Source organism: Sceloporus occidentalis, unplaced genomic scaffold, assembly GCF_023333645.1.
Source record: "Sceloporus occidentalis isolate IW3139 unplaced genomic scaffold, rSceOcc1.0.p SCAF_51, whole genome shotgun sequence".
NCBI classification, from domain to species: domain Eukaryota; kingdom Metazoa; phylum Chordata; class Lepidosauria; order Squamata; family Phrynosomatidae; genus Sceloporus; species Sceloporus occidentalis.
Genome location: NW_028317031.1, coordinates 4,984,444 through 4,997,034, shown reverse-complemented (window position 1 = coordinate 4,997,034; position 12,591 = coordinate 4,984,444). Strand labels below are relative to the sequence as shown.

The window sequence follows — 12,591 nt, the reverse complement described above, 5'->3', positions numbered from 1 at the left end:
CAAATATTTAGCTTAACACGATAAGAACCTTAGCTACTCACCCAAAGTCCCTTCAAGCTCAATGGTCATACCTTGGAACATCCCAAGCACAAGTTGCTATTGGACCCAGCTGGTACCCATTTATGCCACTGGCATGTTAGTCCGCTAAACAGGCCAGCATGGCAGATCATGGATCGGGAAGGACCGAGTGGCTCTGCACCACCTAGGAGGGACCTAAATATTTAGGGAAAGACTTAACTTTTAACTTTGGTTTTCGGCAATTCAGAGGGTTTTTTCAATTCGGAAATTAAATTCATTGGCAGTATGAGGGAAAAAAACATGTAAATGAAATTTCTCTGCTTTGTTTTTTGTTTGCTTTGTCTGGGGTCCCTCCTTGTTTTTGGACATTCACACTTCTTAACGAAAAATTAATTTTGGTAACATTTTTATTTGTATGAATCGGAATACACATGTCAATTAGCTAGAGTTTAACGCACCCTTTTTGAGAGTATCATTTTCCTTAAAGAATAAACCCATAGCATTTCAGGTTGTCATTAACAGGAAAAAGAGAAAACAAGATTCCCACACAGGACAGCTGGGAAAGCGTGTAAGGAATTGGTTAAAATTAAATAACATGCCATTTTTTTGATGAGCCTGCCAGAACACAATGCCCTTAAGATGAATTGTGTTTCATTAACATACAGAAAGAGCTGTCAAAAGCATCATCAGTGGAATGAGCTATAGCAAGTGCTATCGGAAGCAAATTTGGAGTGGGGAGGGTTTTTAATAAATTGCAGGGCTGGTGGCATGGGTAAGAGAAGTGTAATAAGCCTAAAATCAGAGATCACCAATCCTACCCCTTTTTATTTCATTAGACTGTTAACAGCATTAAAGGCAAATGTTCGGTCTGTATCCGGAAGGGCGGTGAAGATGTTTCCCTTGGCTGGTGGGAGGTTATCTATTTTAATAATATTAGCATTACTTTAACTCAGATCTCAGGGTAAATGTTAGTACAGAAACCTCACAATTTCACCACCTTCCAGAAACAAATGGAGCAAAGACGCCCAATCACCAGGTAAAGCCCTGCTTCCCGGGGGTCTTCAGATCAGCTTCATCTTTCTCCAGCCAAGGGAAGTGGCGCTTGGTCATGCTTACTCCCCCCACTTCCTGCCTACTCCCTCCTCACCCCTGAAAGGCTATCTGAGGCTAGCCCTACCCCTTTACAAAGCCATGCCCCACCCTTTTACAAAGCCATGCCCCAGAAGAGGGAGAGCTCCGGGAGCCTATGCTGGGAAGCTCCCAGGTATGCCTGTTAATGCCACAATACATTAGATGTTCCTACAGATGTTTTCACCCAGCTCTCTTAACAAAATGATTAGAAAAAATGGAAGGTATTTTATGCTTTTAACAGGGACAAAAGCAAACTCTACAACACTGTTTCTTACCAGGGTACCGGTGAATGCCATGCAAATCTCGAAATATTCTTACGCACTATATCAGAGGAAAAGACAAATGGAAGCTTTTAAAGTAACCACTCCATACAGATACAAATTACTTTCAGCAACATTAAGTCTTTCAATAATGTGTTCTTGTGCAAATGTGGCATTTATTTTGAAAATAAATTACATTTTCCATTAGGAAAGGTTGTTAAGAGTCAGCCTTCTGTGCTTGGGGCTGAAATTTGTATTTGATTATCAAACAACACAAAAGTGGAAGGTTTCTCAGACAAACGGGCCAGAAAAATAAAGAAACGAAAGGGGCGCCTAATCTCGACATAGTTTGCTTAGCCAGCATCTTCTGAGTACTTTAGCAGTAAAAGTGGGAAAATTACCTATAACGTATATATTTCTGTACTTAATAGCTGCGTTTCACAAGCAATCACATTATAATTGTGAGTGTTTGGGTGGGATTATTGAGTTTAGAGGGGAATTGGCATTTACACAACTTTTAGAATAACTAAATTAATTTATTAAAACTGTGTATCCTTTATAATAATTCTGAAGCCCTTTCAATTTCTAGGCAGGAACCTATGAGTGCCTGATTTTGTGTCACATGACAATTCCGTGAAAATTGTTAGGGTGGCAAATTTTACATGATTATGGAATTATTTATGGGAAGAGACTTAGCATTCAACAATGCAAGGAATAATATTTCAAATACAATGTTTCGTTCCCAAAGTGTAAGGTGTGGAGCCGGATCTTTAAGGGCTCAATGTCTTCACATGCGGATGGTACCAGATTGTACAGCGTTTCACATTTTCATAAACACCACTCATTCATCAACATGTTCAGCGCTAGCCAAGGTCATTCATTTGCATAAACCTGCCTTAGTACAGTGGGCTTGTGGGTTTTTTAGTCTAGCCTGTGTACAGACAAAGCGCAAGGTCTACTGATACCTAGATGAGTAAGATTAATGTATCACCAATCAAAAAGCTGTCAGACTGCCCTTGGGCAGCGAATCTAACAGACTGGTTCAATGGGTCTGCATAGCCTGCATATATATTAGCACTGCTCCCGAGAATTGATTCAGAACTGGAAGGTATGAGAAGATACGAGGGCGAGCGGTGAGTGTCACAGCGCCATCATAAGTGCCCGCGTGATAGATTAACATAAAAAGAGATGCTTGCAGGCCCGACGTTTATCTGACAGCGCTAATACATTTGTTTCAGCTCCGAAATTAATTTTCTGGTATGAGGGAAGGTCAGGGCAAAACTACAGCAATATGAGGCATTTTGTCACCTTTAACAAATTATCTTAAACAGGCCTGTCAGATGTAAGGCGATAGCATTTTGAGTAATAAATGTTTGTAATGATTAACTGGTCAGAGTTAATTCTTCTCAGGAACTTCTGTTCACGTATGTCTGCATCCATTTAATTTATATTTTCTTTCTGTGGAATTTAAATAAGTCTCCTGACTATTTAGATGAAGCAATACATGCAGACTGGATTATGAGGACACACAGTGTTTGCGTGTATCCTTTTCTCATACTCCAAACACTTGTCTATACTTGGAGTCTGGTGGCTACACGCTACTAAGTCTAACTACAATGGGCCAGTTGGTATTGCTTGCTGACTGAAAGCTGGCTGTCAAGCTGTCCATCCTCATCCAAGATGGTACATTTGTGCCCCATTGATGTCCTGCGTTTTCTCATAACAAAAATGGCTGTATTACCTCAAGACCTCAGAGGTCACCTTATACAGATAGAAACCGAAGAAGCCTATAAAATGGCACATTCTTTTCTATGTAAGTCCAATAAAAGTTATCAACTTCAACTAAAGACCTTATTTTTTTTGAAGCTAGAGCATTACCTTGGGACCTGGGATTCGGGTCACATTCTACTACGGTCTGAGGGAGACCTAGTAGGTTGGGATATTTAGTATCTATAGTTCCAGTGTAACCGCATTTCTTTATTTAACTTCTTTGTGAACTCACCTTCTACCTTGTCCTTCATGTTCCTTTCTAGTGCTACAGTTTGTTTGAGGCCCAGTTGATTTAGGAGGTAACCTAAGTACTGCTTGTAGGAGGGAAGCAGCACAAGTTAGTAAGGATACTTGGGTACTTCCTCTCCTATTTCTTTTCTAGTATTACAAAATATATTTTATATAATATATACAGCTTAGGGTACTAAAAAAATCATCATCACATATAATATTAGCAACTTCAACCAAAACTCTATCTTCTTACAGGCAAATATGACTGGACCCATTCAACTTTTTACATATTAATTAGAATATGTTGTGCACACAGAATGTTGGATATAATATTTTTTAGAAAAAAAGAATAACAGAGGTGAATCATTCTTTAACTTGGCCATACATGTTTTCACCGAGTTTAGTTTTTGCACGTTGTTTTCAGTTTTGAAGATGACTGATTTATGATCACACTTCCTCTTGGTATCCTTGACATCTTTCATATGTTCTACGGAATGTGCAGTTGAATGAAATGTGTTTGTAAGGCCCAGTGCAATATGAAATAAGGGAAAAGGTCAGGGGCCTGTACTGGGAATTAATCTGACCTTTATAAGCACATCCATCATACAGCCCCCACAACATGCATCATCCATCCCTCAAACTCTAAAGGTCTGCTCAACCTTAATGATGGCAAAAAAAAAAATACATTTTCCATCGTATATCACAAGTATCGCTCTCTTCTAAAATTGTGGTTACCAAAATTATATTTGCATCTAGGATCGCCATTCTAGGATCTAAAGTAGACCCCTTAGAGTTTTTAACGTTTTTACATGGGATGGTTTAACACTAGAAAACATAACATTTGACAGACGATAAGAATCCTTTGGTCTACACGGTCATGTCCATTTTTCTTCCTGAGGTAGTAACCACAAACGTTATGAGGTCCTTGGTCTTGGTTTGTATTCAGGATAGTCATATGTCTATCCCATGCATACCTTTAATTCCCTTACTGTATTAACTTCTACAATTTCACTGAAGACCTTCTAGTTTTTTCTGGAGCTCTCTCCAGAATCTCTGGAGTTGGGGGTCTCTAGTACTAAACACAATACTCAAGATGAAAGAGAGAGTGAGCGAGAGAGAAAGAAAATAAAGAAAGAATGAAAAGAAAGGAAGAAAAAAAGGAATCTAGCTCGTATTATATTAGACACTGGATGTGACTATGATTCTCTCTGAGTAGACCTTGGATAAAAATAAAACAGAAGAATGAGGATTTACCTCTGGTTTTGCAGATGCTTAAAATCTGACTGCATTGCTTATAGTGCAAAGAAAAGAAGAAGGCAAAAATGGATATGTCCGAGGGGATTGGATTTTTAAACTTAAGGCCATAATCCTCCCATCCAGAACAGAGACTGCCCCGCATACATCTTTTAAATCAGCCCGGAAAAATATGATGTTTCAATCAATCAGTGCCTGGTTAATGATTCAAAGACCTAACTTGTCTCTAACACGAGCTCACTGGGAATATTACAGAGAATCCGTCTCCTTTCATAAACTTAAACAGAACTTTATTTCAAACAGCCCTAAAAAAAAAACTTTAGTGTGGTCTCCCACAAAGGCAAACCAGATGCCCAAGGGCTCCGTATGTTAAATATTTTGAAGGATTTTCACTTAACGGACAAGACAACGCTTTGTTAATGTTTTTAAGAAAAAGAGAGTTTTGTTTTAAAATGCAGAAAGGGGATTTTTGCGTTTATTCTTCAATCAAGTAAGTTTTCTCTTACATGACTTCCCTGTAAAAACATATATGTTTAAGGTTTACCTGTAGTTATGACCGTCCCGGGACATTACAGAGAAGCAAATGATGAAACAGAACTGTCCAGTGTTTACGAGAACCCAGTGTGCTGGTAACCCCGGTGCGGGTAGCTATGGGGAATAATACTTTATGTAGCAGAACGCGTCAATTGTACCTCTTTGCATCCAATTAGATATATCCCTCACATAAGTACTATAGAGGACTATATCTATAGTACTCCCCAGGCTTGTTATCCGGGGGTTACAGTCTGTAAAGCTGAATGGAGCACAGCCTATGGAGGGGCCCTTGCTGATCCATACTAGGTCCCTAGAGAGTTGTAACATGGGGTGTGGTGAGGTCAGGTTGTATTTCTTCATCATGGTACCCTGAGGCAAGGGATGAATTTTTTTTTTTTTTTTAAACAAACAAACAAAAAAAACAGGGAACTCTGTGAAAAGACTGGTGGAGTTTTCAAAAGAAACATGGGAGAACAAGGGGAAGGAGGCAACCAACCTACTTAAATGTTAGCCTTTTTAAACAGAGGACTAACATGATGGGCCATGACCAGATGGCCCTAAATTGATAATGAGCAAAACAAATGTTGGTGGCTCTTATACGTTCTGTACTATAGTGGGGCATGGCAGCATATGGGTTCCAGTCCAAGCCTGCTCATTGAGTGCAGAGCGCTGAAAGTCAGAGCTCAGCTGGCTCCAGTAGTTTGGTCCTCACATGCATCAGTATAGACTTTTCTATGTGTGGTGGAAAATCCATCTTGGGTCTGTGCCAATGACAACTACAATCCTGTTACCTCTCTGACAAAAGCTTTAAAGGAGAACTCCATCGTGCCATCTAATAAACAAAGGGAATTGGGATCCAGGGGGTTGTTACTGGCTATTACAAAGGTTTCAGGTGGGATCAAGGGAAATGAAAAAACTCTCAGATACTATTTTTTAACTCATGAGTGCTAGAGGGGTAATTCCATTGCCTAACCTCGTCACTCTGGTCATTCAACTCACCTGATTACTGTGCATTCCCACTATTAGATTTTTCACTCCATACAGGGTAGGGTGAGCCCAGGGAGAGGGGTCTTGCCAATGCCTGTTTAGATCAAAACCCATCAGCGAGCACCTAGGGAGGATAGAGAAACATTAGCTTTTTTGCTGCAGTGGGATTCTTAAACACACTGAAGCCCCTTGTGCGTAGGCTGCTTCAGGCTATTTTTATATGAAAAGATTTACAGAGAATGTATTATCAAACCAACTAAAAGTTAATGTGATGTTGCAGAACATAAAAAAACTGTAACAAATCTAAGTGAGAGTTTTAGAGATATTTTAATCAGTTATTGATTTTCACAGCTTACATCACTATTTTTGGCTAGTGACCAAGTGAACATCAAAGTTACAAAATCTAGCCAAACATAAGAGTTTATGGTATCATCTCATTAGTCGTTTGGGCTGTTGACAATGACCCTCAAAGTCTGTCAATGTCAGACCCACAACAGAGTGATATAATGAACGAGGTTAAAACCAGTTGCAATGGATTGAAATGCAAATAAACTACTTTGTATGCTCCCTGCAATCTTATTCTGTCTTTATACACATTGTACATACCCAGGTATGTGTGCTGGACTGTTGGACTTCAGGATTTTAATTTCAGTCTCATATTTATACCTGGAAAGTCTGAGTTTGGCCTGGACTCTTCAGGTAAAGCCCTGCTTCCATGGGCCTCCAGGTCAGTATGTCTCTTCTCTGGGCCAGGGAGTGGCATATGTCCACCTCCCCACCACTCCCTCCCACTCCCCACCAACTAAAGGCTATCTGGAACCAATATCCCCCCCCCCCACTACTTACAGTTAGCTCTGCCCCTTCATGAATCCGAAGGAGAGCTCTGGGTAGCCTATCATGGAATGTTCCTAGGTATGCTCATATTCTTCACAGAATTTCATCATAGAAGAGTGAAGGAAACTGTATCTTTGTGCAACCTAAGAGCTACGTAACTGACCTAACACCGCTTTCTCACATCACACATTGAGTAATTTGAACCTATTCATTTGGGCATGCAAGTACATGCAAGAGGGGTTTATCTACTAAATAGGAAGATTGGAGTTTACAATCCCCAGCATCACTTTGCATTATGGGGCTGGACAATGTTCTTCTGCTAATGAGTTGACCTGACCATGTATTATTAACTGTCCAATTAGGTTTTAAAGAATTCTCATCTATTTAACTATGCATTTTCAGGGGCAACAAAGCTCATCTTGCAAGAGAAGATCCCTGGAGTGATGGCTTGGAGGGAAGGGATTTGAAAGGTTTTACAGGAACCTCCTTGCTCGTCATTGAACCAAAAAACCACCAATGTAGCTAAGCAGTCGAGATTAATGGTGTTCATTTTTATTCTCTTTAGCAATCAGCACAAACAAAAAAGTGCTAACGTTTTAACCAAGTGTCTCTCTCCTTATAACTTATTGTGGCTGTAATGCATACAAGCGATGAGTGTCATTGTGCTTTGACTAATAATCGGTTACATCTTACATAATTCTCATGTCTTTACTTAAAATAAAGCAGAAATAAAAGTAACTGAGCTTCAAATGGTAAAAACCAGATACTAAAAGGTACCACTTGGTGGAGTCTGCATTTGCAATAATATTCACAGGACTGAGATACACGCAGCGCTGCACTCAAGCCAGATGAAAGCTAACAGGGATCATGGAAAACAGAATATTCCTTGTCGGAAAAAAGGTGCCGTGTCCTAGTCGTTGTATGATGTCACAGGGATTTATAAACTCTAAAGTGATATGTGTACATTAATGCCATTACCTGCGTTAGTATGTAAATGTAATGTACCTAATTAGTCGTAACATCTTATTTCTTATTAAATTAGAGTATCCAGTTTTTTTGTAATGTTTATTAAATAAAGCAGTATTCAATTTTAAATAAGTTACATACGAGTCACAACTGAGTCACTGTTGCCAACATTGTACCAGGCTCAGGCAGGCTCAGGCTGGCCATTTGGCACACCAGCAGCGCCCTTTACTCAGTAAACTATATATCAGTAAAAAAAATTAGTTTTTGTATGGTCATGGGCGGAATATCTCCGGCTGCACGCTATGTGAGCATAAAAATAATGTGTGGCCACACATATCCAGCCACCATCAGGTGGCCGCTGGTCTTAAAGTGCCAGAGCCACCCTGTCATCACCAAGAAGGCAAATACTACAGTTAATATTTGCTTATACCGAAAGATTAGTACAATATTCACCGTTTCACATTTTTTTTTAATGAAACTACTTTCAAATGAAAAAAGTTTGCACTCTCCAAACTATAATTAGGAAACTCTTCTTTTCCATATCTATCCTTATTTTTCAGAAATCAGGTTCATGTAAGCAAGTTCTATGTTAGTATCCGGCATTCTTTGATTGGAATTGCTGATTTTTCCATCATTAAACTCCTGGCATATTCTATATAAAAAAGCTTCTAACAGCAATAAATTTAATTTCCTAGTTTACAGGGAAGCAAGACAGTTAAACCCTTTTTTATTTGTATAACGGTAATTGTTGTTTTCGGTGCTTTTGGTAAGGTTAACACAATGACTATACTTTGTTTAAAAGGGGAAAAAAAAGACAAGAGAAAAGCGTGCTGTGTAAAAAGCCATCTGCCATGAACATAAAAGGTGATGCCTCGTGATACCAGACCTAAAAGGACCGTTAACATGAGGCTGAGAGATAAGATTGAACAGAGGCTGCAGAACAGAAGGGAATCGAAAAGCAAGATCAAATTGGAAGCCACTGGAAAGACAGTCAAAGAAAAACAGTTTGATTGAAATTCCTCAAATATATTGAAGTCCCAGTAGTGGCATCACTGGCAACAAGAGCGCTATAGATTGATATTTGAGAGCAGCTTAGGTGAGCAAGCAGTCAATCAATCACATGAAAGGGACACGCTTTCAAAATGGGGCGCTGTCCTTCTGCCAAGAAATCAGTGAAGTGGCTTCTAGCATCAACTCACCCTTCCCTAACCGTAACTTAGTGCTTTAATTACACATGGCATATGGTATGTTAGTGGGCATTAGGTCCACAATGAATGATAATAATACAATTTGTACAGCTGTAAACATTTTTCTTTATATTATTCTTTATAAACTTGATCTATTTTGGAATTCTGTATAAGTCTGCATCAGACGAAAGACCTTTGCTGATAAGGCTTCTTGAGAGGTAATGTAACGGTAAGAACACATCAACATTTCTACAAAGACAGAAGAAAATGAAGAATAGTTGGAAGATAGAAAAGGAAGGTCTAAAATAAATACAAATATGGTAGTATGCTGTGTATAAACACACATACTTACACCTAAGAAATAAAAATAGGTGTGACATAATACTGAGGACATAACATTGCCAAGGAGTGGACAGAAGGTTGCTTTTAAACATAGATTGTGCGCAATCTCTGAAGAAGCCTTATCAGCGAAACGCGTCAGGTTTCTGTATAAAACAAAGTTTGTCTAAATGAAATAACTTTAAATGCTCACTTGCACATTCAATATTTTATTATTATTATTATCATCATTATTATTATTATGTATTAAAATGTATTTATTTTTAATGTAAGCCGTCCATATCTATATTTAATAGCGTTCACATCAATTTAATCTATTTATATTGGTTTGTCTTTGGAGCATCAGGAACTGCTCATTGGTGTTGGTGGCTGCTATTATTTTCTTCTATCTATCTTCTTCTTTTGTATATGATTGTCTACTCTTCCTGCTGGCGCAGAGTTATACAGAATTCCACAATGGATCATGTTTATGAAGAATATTATAAAGAAAAATGTTTACGGCCGTACAAATGAACATTAGATAATGCCTAGAGAATCCAGAACATTGCATTGTGCTCCTCCCTAGCATTAAAGAGATTATTTTTTTTCTTGATGACTAAGGAAGAGAAAAGAATTTGGTAAACATTTTAAAAAAATTCCCCAGAATCAGATATCCAGATATTTTTATTATTACATCTTTGAAGAATGCATATTAAAGTAATTACATAGTACTTTAATATGCATTCTACTTCTTCAATGGAGCTGTTAGGAACAATAAACTGTACCTTTAATAAAGATCGTGAAGCCAATGGAAAAATAGTAAAATTATATATATATATATATATATATAATATAAAAATAGATAAAATATATATTAAATACACTTACCGCTAATATTTCTCAATATTATAATAATTTTATAAATAAATCATGTGAAAGCCTAAAGTAAAAAAAAATCACAATATTCACCACCAACGCTGCCAATGTTATGTTTGGATGAATGACATATACAAAGATTTTTGACAGAAGAGCTCAACCATAAAACCAAGATCTTTAAAAAAGAAATGACATCTAAGCAGGATAACGTGAACTTTGAACTATGGCCTACCAACCTACAATATATTATGTATCAGCTTTTGATAACGCGTTAAGCAGGTTCTCTGTGCCATTGGCTGGTATGTTCATTATTTTTTGTTCCAAATCTAAGGGGAAAAAATTTACTATGAGACTATGGACGATGGACATGATTTTAATGATACTTTGTTTGATCATCTCTTCCTTGAAGGAGTATCAGCATTTGGTTATTATTTCAACCTACAATAATAAATTATACCATGCCAAGGACAGGGATTCAAGCCTTGGTACCGCAAAGTTTATAATTTGCCCACTCTTGTATGTTTTATCAGCAAACAATAAATACAGCCAGATATTAACTTGTTGGGCAACTCACACAGTGTTTGGCAAAAGAAAACTTATCTCACCCAATCCCTTAGCTATAACTCATATTTTCCAGGTGTTAACTCAAGTTTTGTATTTTAAATGGAAAAGTCTATGAATAATGTATCCAGAGAACAATCAGCCTTAGGACTTATAATATTTGTTATTTCAGCTCACAACTTTCTTTACAGATTCAAGAAGGAAATCATTGAAGTCACTTCAATAATACAGACACATATAACCATCAAAATTGTCAGATGTAAGGTAACTTCAAAGTATGTGTTAGATACTACGTTGCTTTCAATAAATATAGCTTCACCTTCACAACTGTGTCCTTTATTCATGATATACACACATATATATATATATATATATATATATATATATAATATAAATATACATTACCAGTGGGGAGATATGTCACAGTGTAGTAATTTCATTTTACTAATACAAAGATATGTATTTATCTCTAGCATTGCCCTAGGCTTTGCCAATGCATTGTGAGCCCATACAGGGGTTAAAGGCGTTGAACAGAATAAAGAACAGGTAAAGGTGAAGGGGTTAAAGGCGTTGAACAGAATCTATGGTGGCCTGTGCCACACAGTCTACGTGGCCTGGATGACGTGATCAGAGACTGATCTGTAACCGGCCCATTGAGCAGCCAAGAGGGCGATCTGCCCTTCGTTTTGGTGGCAGGGGACTGATGCCCTCTGGACCTTGTACCCTAGGTCCATGCCTAGTTGGCCAAGGCCAGAATATGTTGTTGCTAATATCCCCAGGTACCAAGGGACTCTTAAACCACATTATATTCTTTATTAAGCCCAATTTATAGTATCGTAGGGAGATTTAGATCCAAATGGATCTATATCAGTTTGAAAAAGTATTTGATTAAAGTTTACTTAATCATAAATTTAAACAGGACAATAAAATATTTGTTGAGACTGTCCATTTCAAGACATGCTGCTGATAAATAATGTTCTAAGAAGACATTTCTTCATCTACAACATGAGCCTTAGAATCTTTTGCTACAAATTCAGCTGCCCATAACCCGGATTTAATGTTGTTCTTTGAAATCGCACATAAAAACAACTCCCCAACGCAAAACATTTTTACAAAACATAAAAATGGTAGCACCTTCTTTTTGACATCCAATTAGTGATTTTTGTCCAGTGAACACCCAGGAGTCTCAGCATTAAAACTCTGCGCTTTGTGATAAGGTCATGGATCAGGAGATAGCCGAGCATACAAACAGAATGGGGTGGGGGGGACCAAATTATTCTACCCAATGGTAAAATATAGAAACCTCTACAAAAGTGCTGGACGTGAAGGCACACCTGAGAGGCTTGACATGCCGTTAGAGCAGAATAATGATTACTGAGCTGCTCGGGTGCATCCTCTGACACCGGGTCTCGGGAAAATGACAAAAATGTTTGCACGTAGAAAAAAAACCCAAAACACACAAATCCCAAAATGGGAATTAAGGATGGCTGCTCTCTGGATATATATATATATATATATATATATATATATACACAGTATATTTATGCAAACAGCATTGCATGGGTTTATATGGCTTGCTAAAATGTAAGTTGTGAGATCTGGGATACGTGACAGATCCACTTTACAAGCCTTAAAGGCATAATCTGGAGCCTACATAATTTTTT

General features: G+C 37.9%; 1 protein-coding gene across 1 annotated transcript in view; it reads right to left on the bottom strand.

Annotated features, from left to right (window-relative positions):
• The window catches only part of LOC149288503 (cytosolic carboxypeptidase 6-like), a 497,550-nt gene that overhangs the window by 66,596 nt on the left and 418,363 nt on the right, over positions 1 to 12,591 (bottom strand). Inside the window, exon 9 of the mRNA XM_089491670.1 lies at positions 6,198 to 6,309. Within this exon, the coding sequence (XP_089347796.1) occupies positions 6,198 to 6,309 (112 nt within the window). The remainder of the gene's footprint in view (positions 1 to 6,197; positions 6,310 to 12,591) is intronic.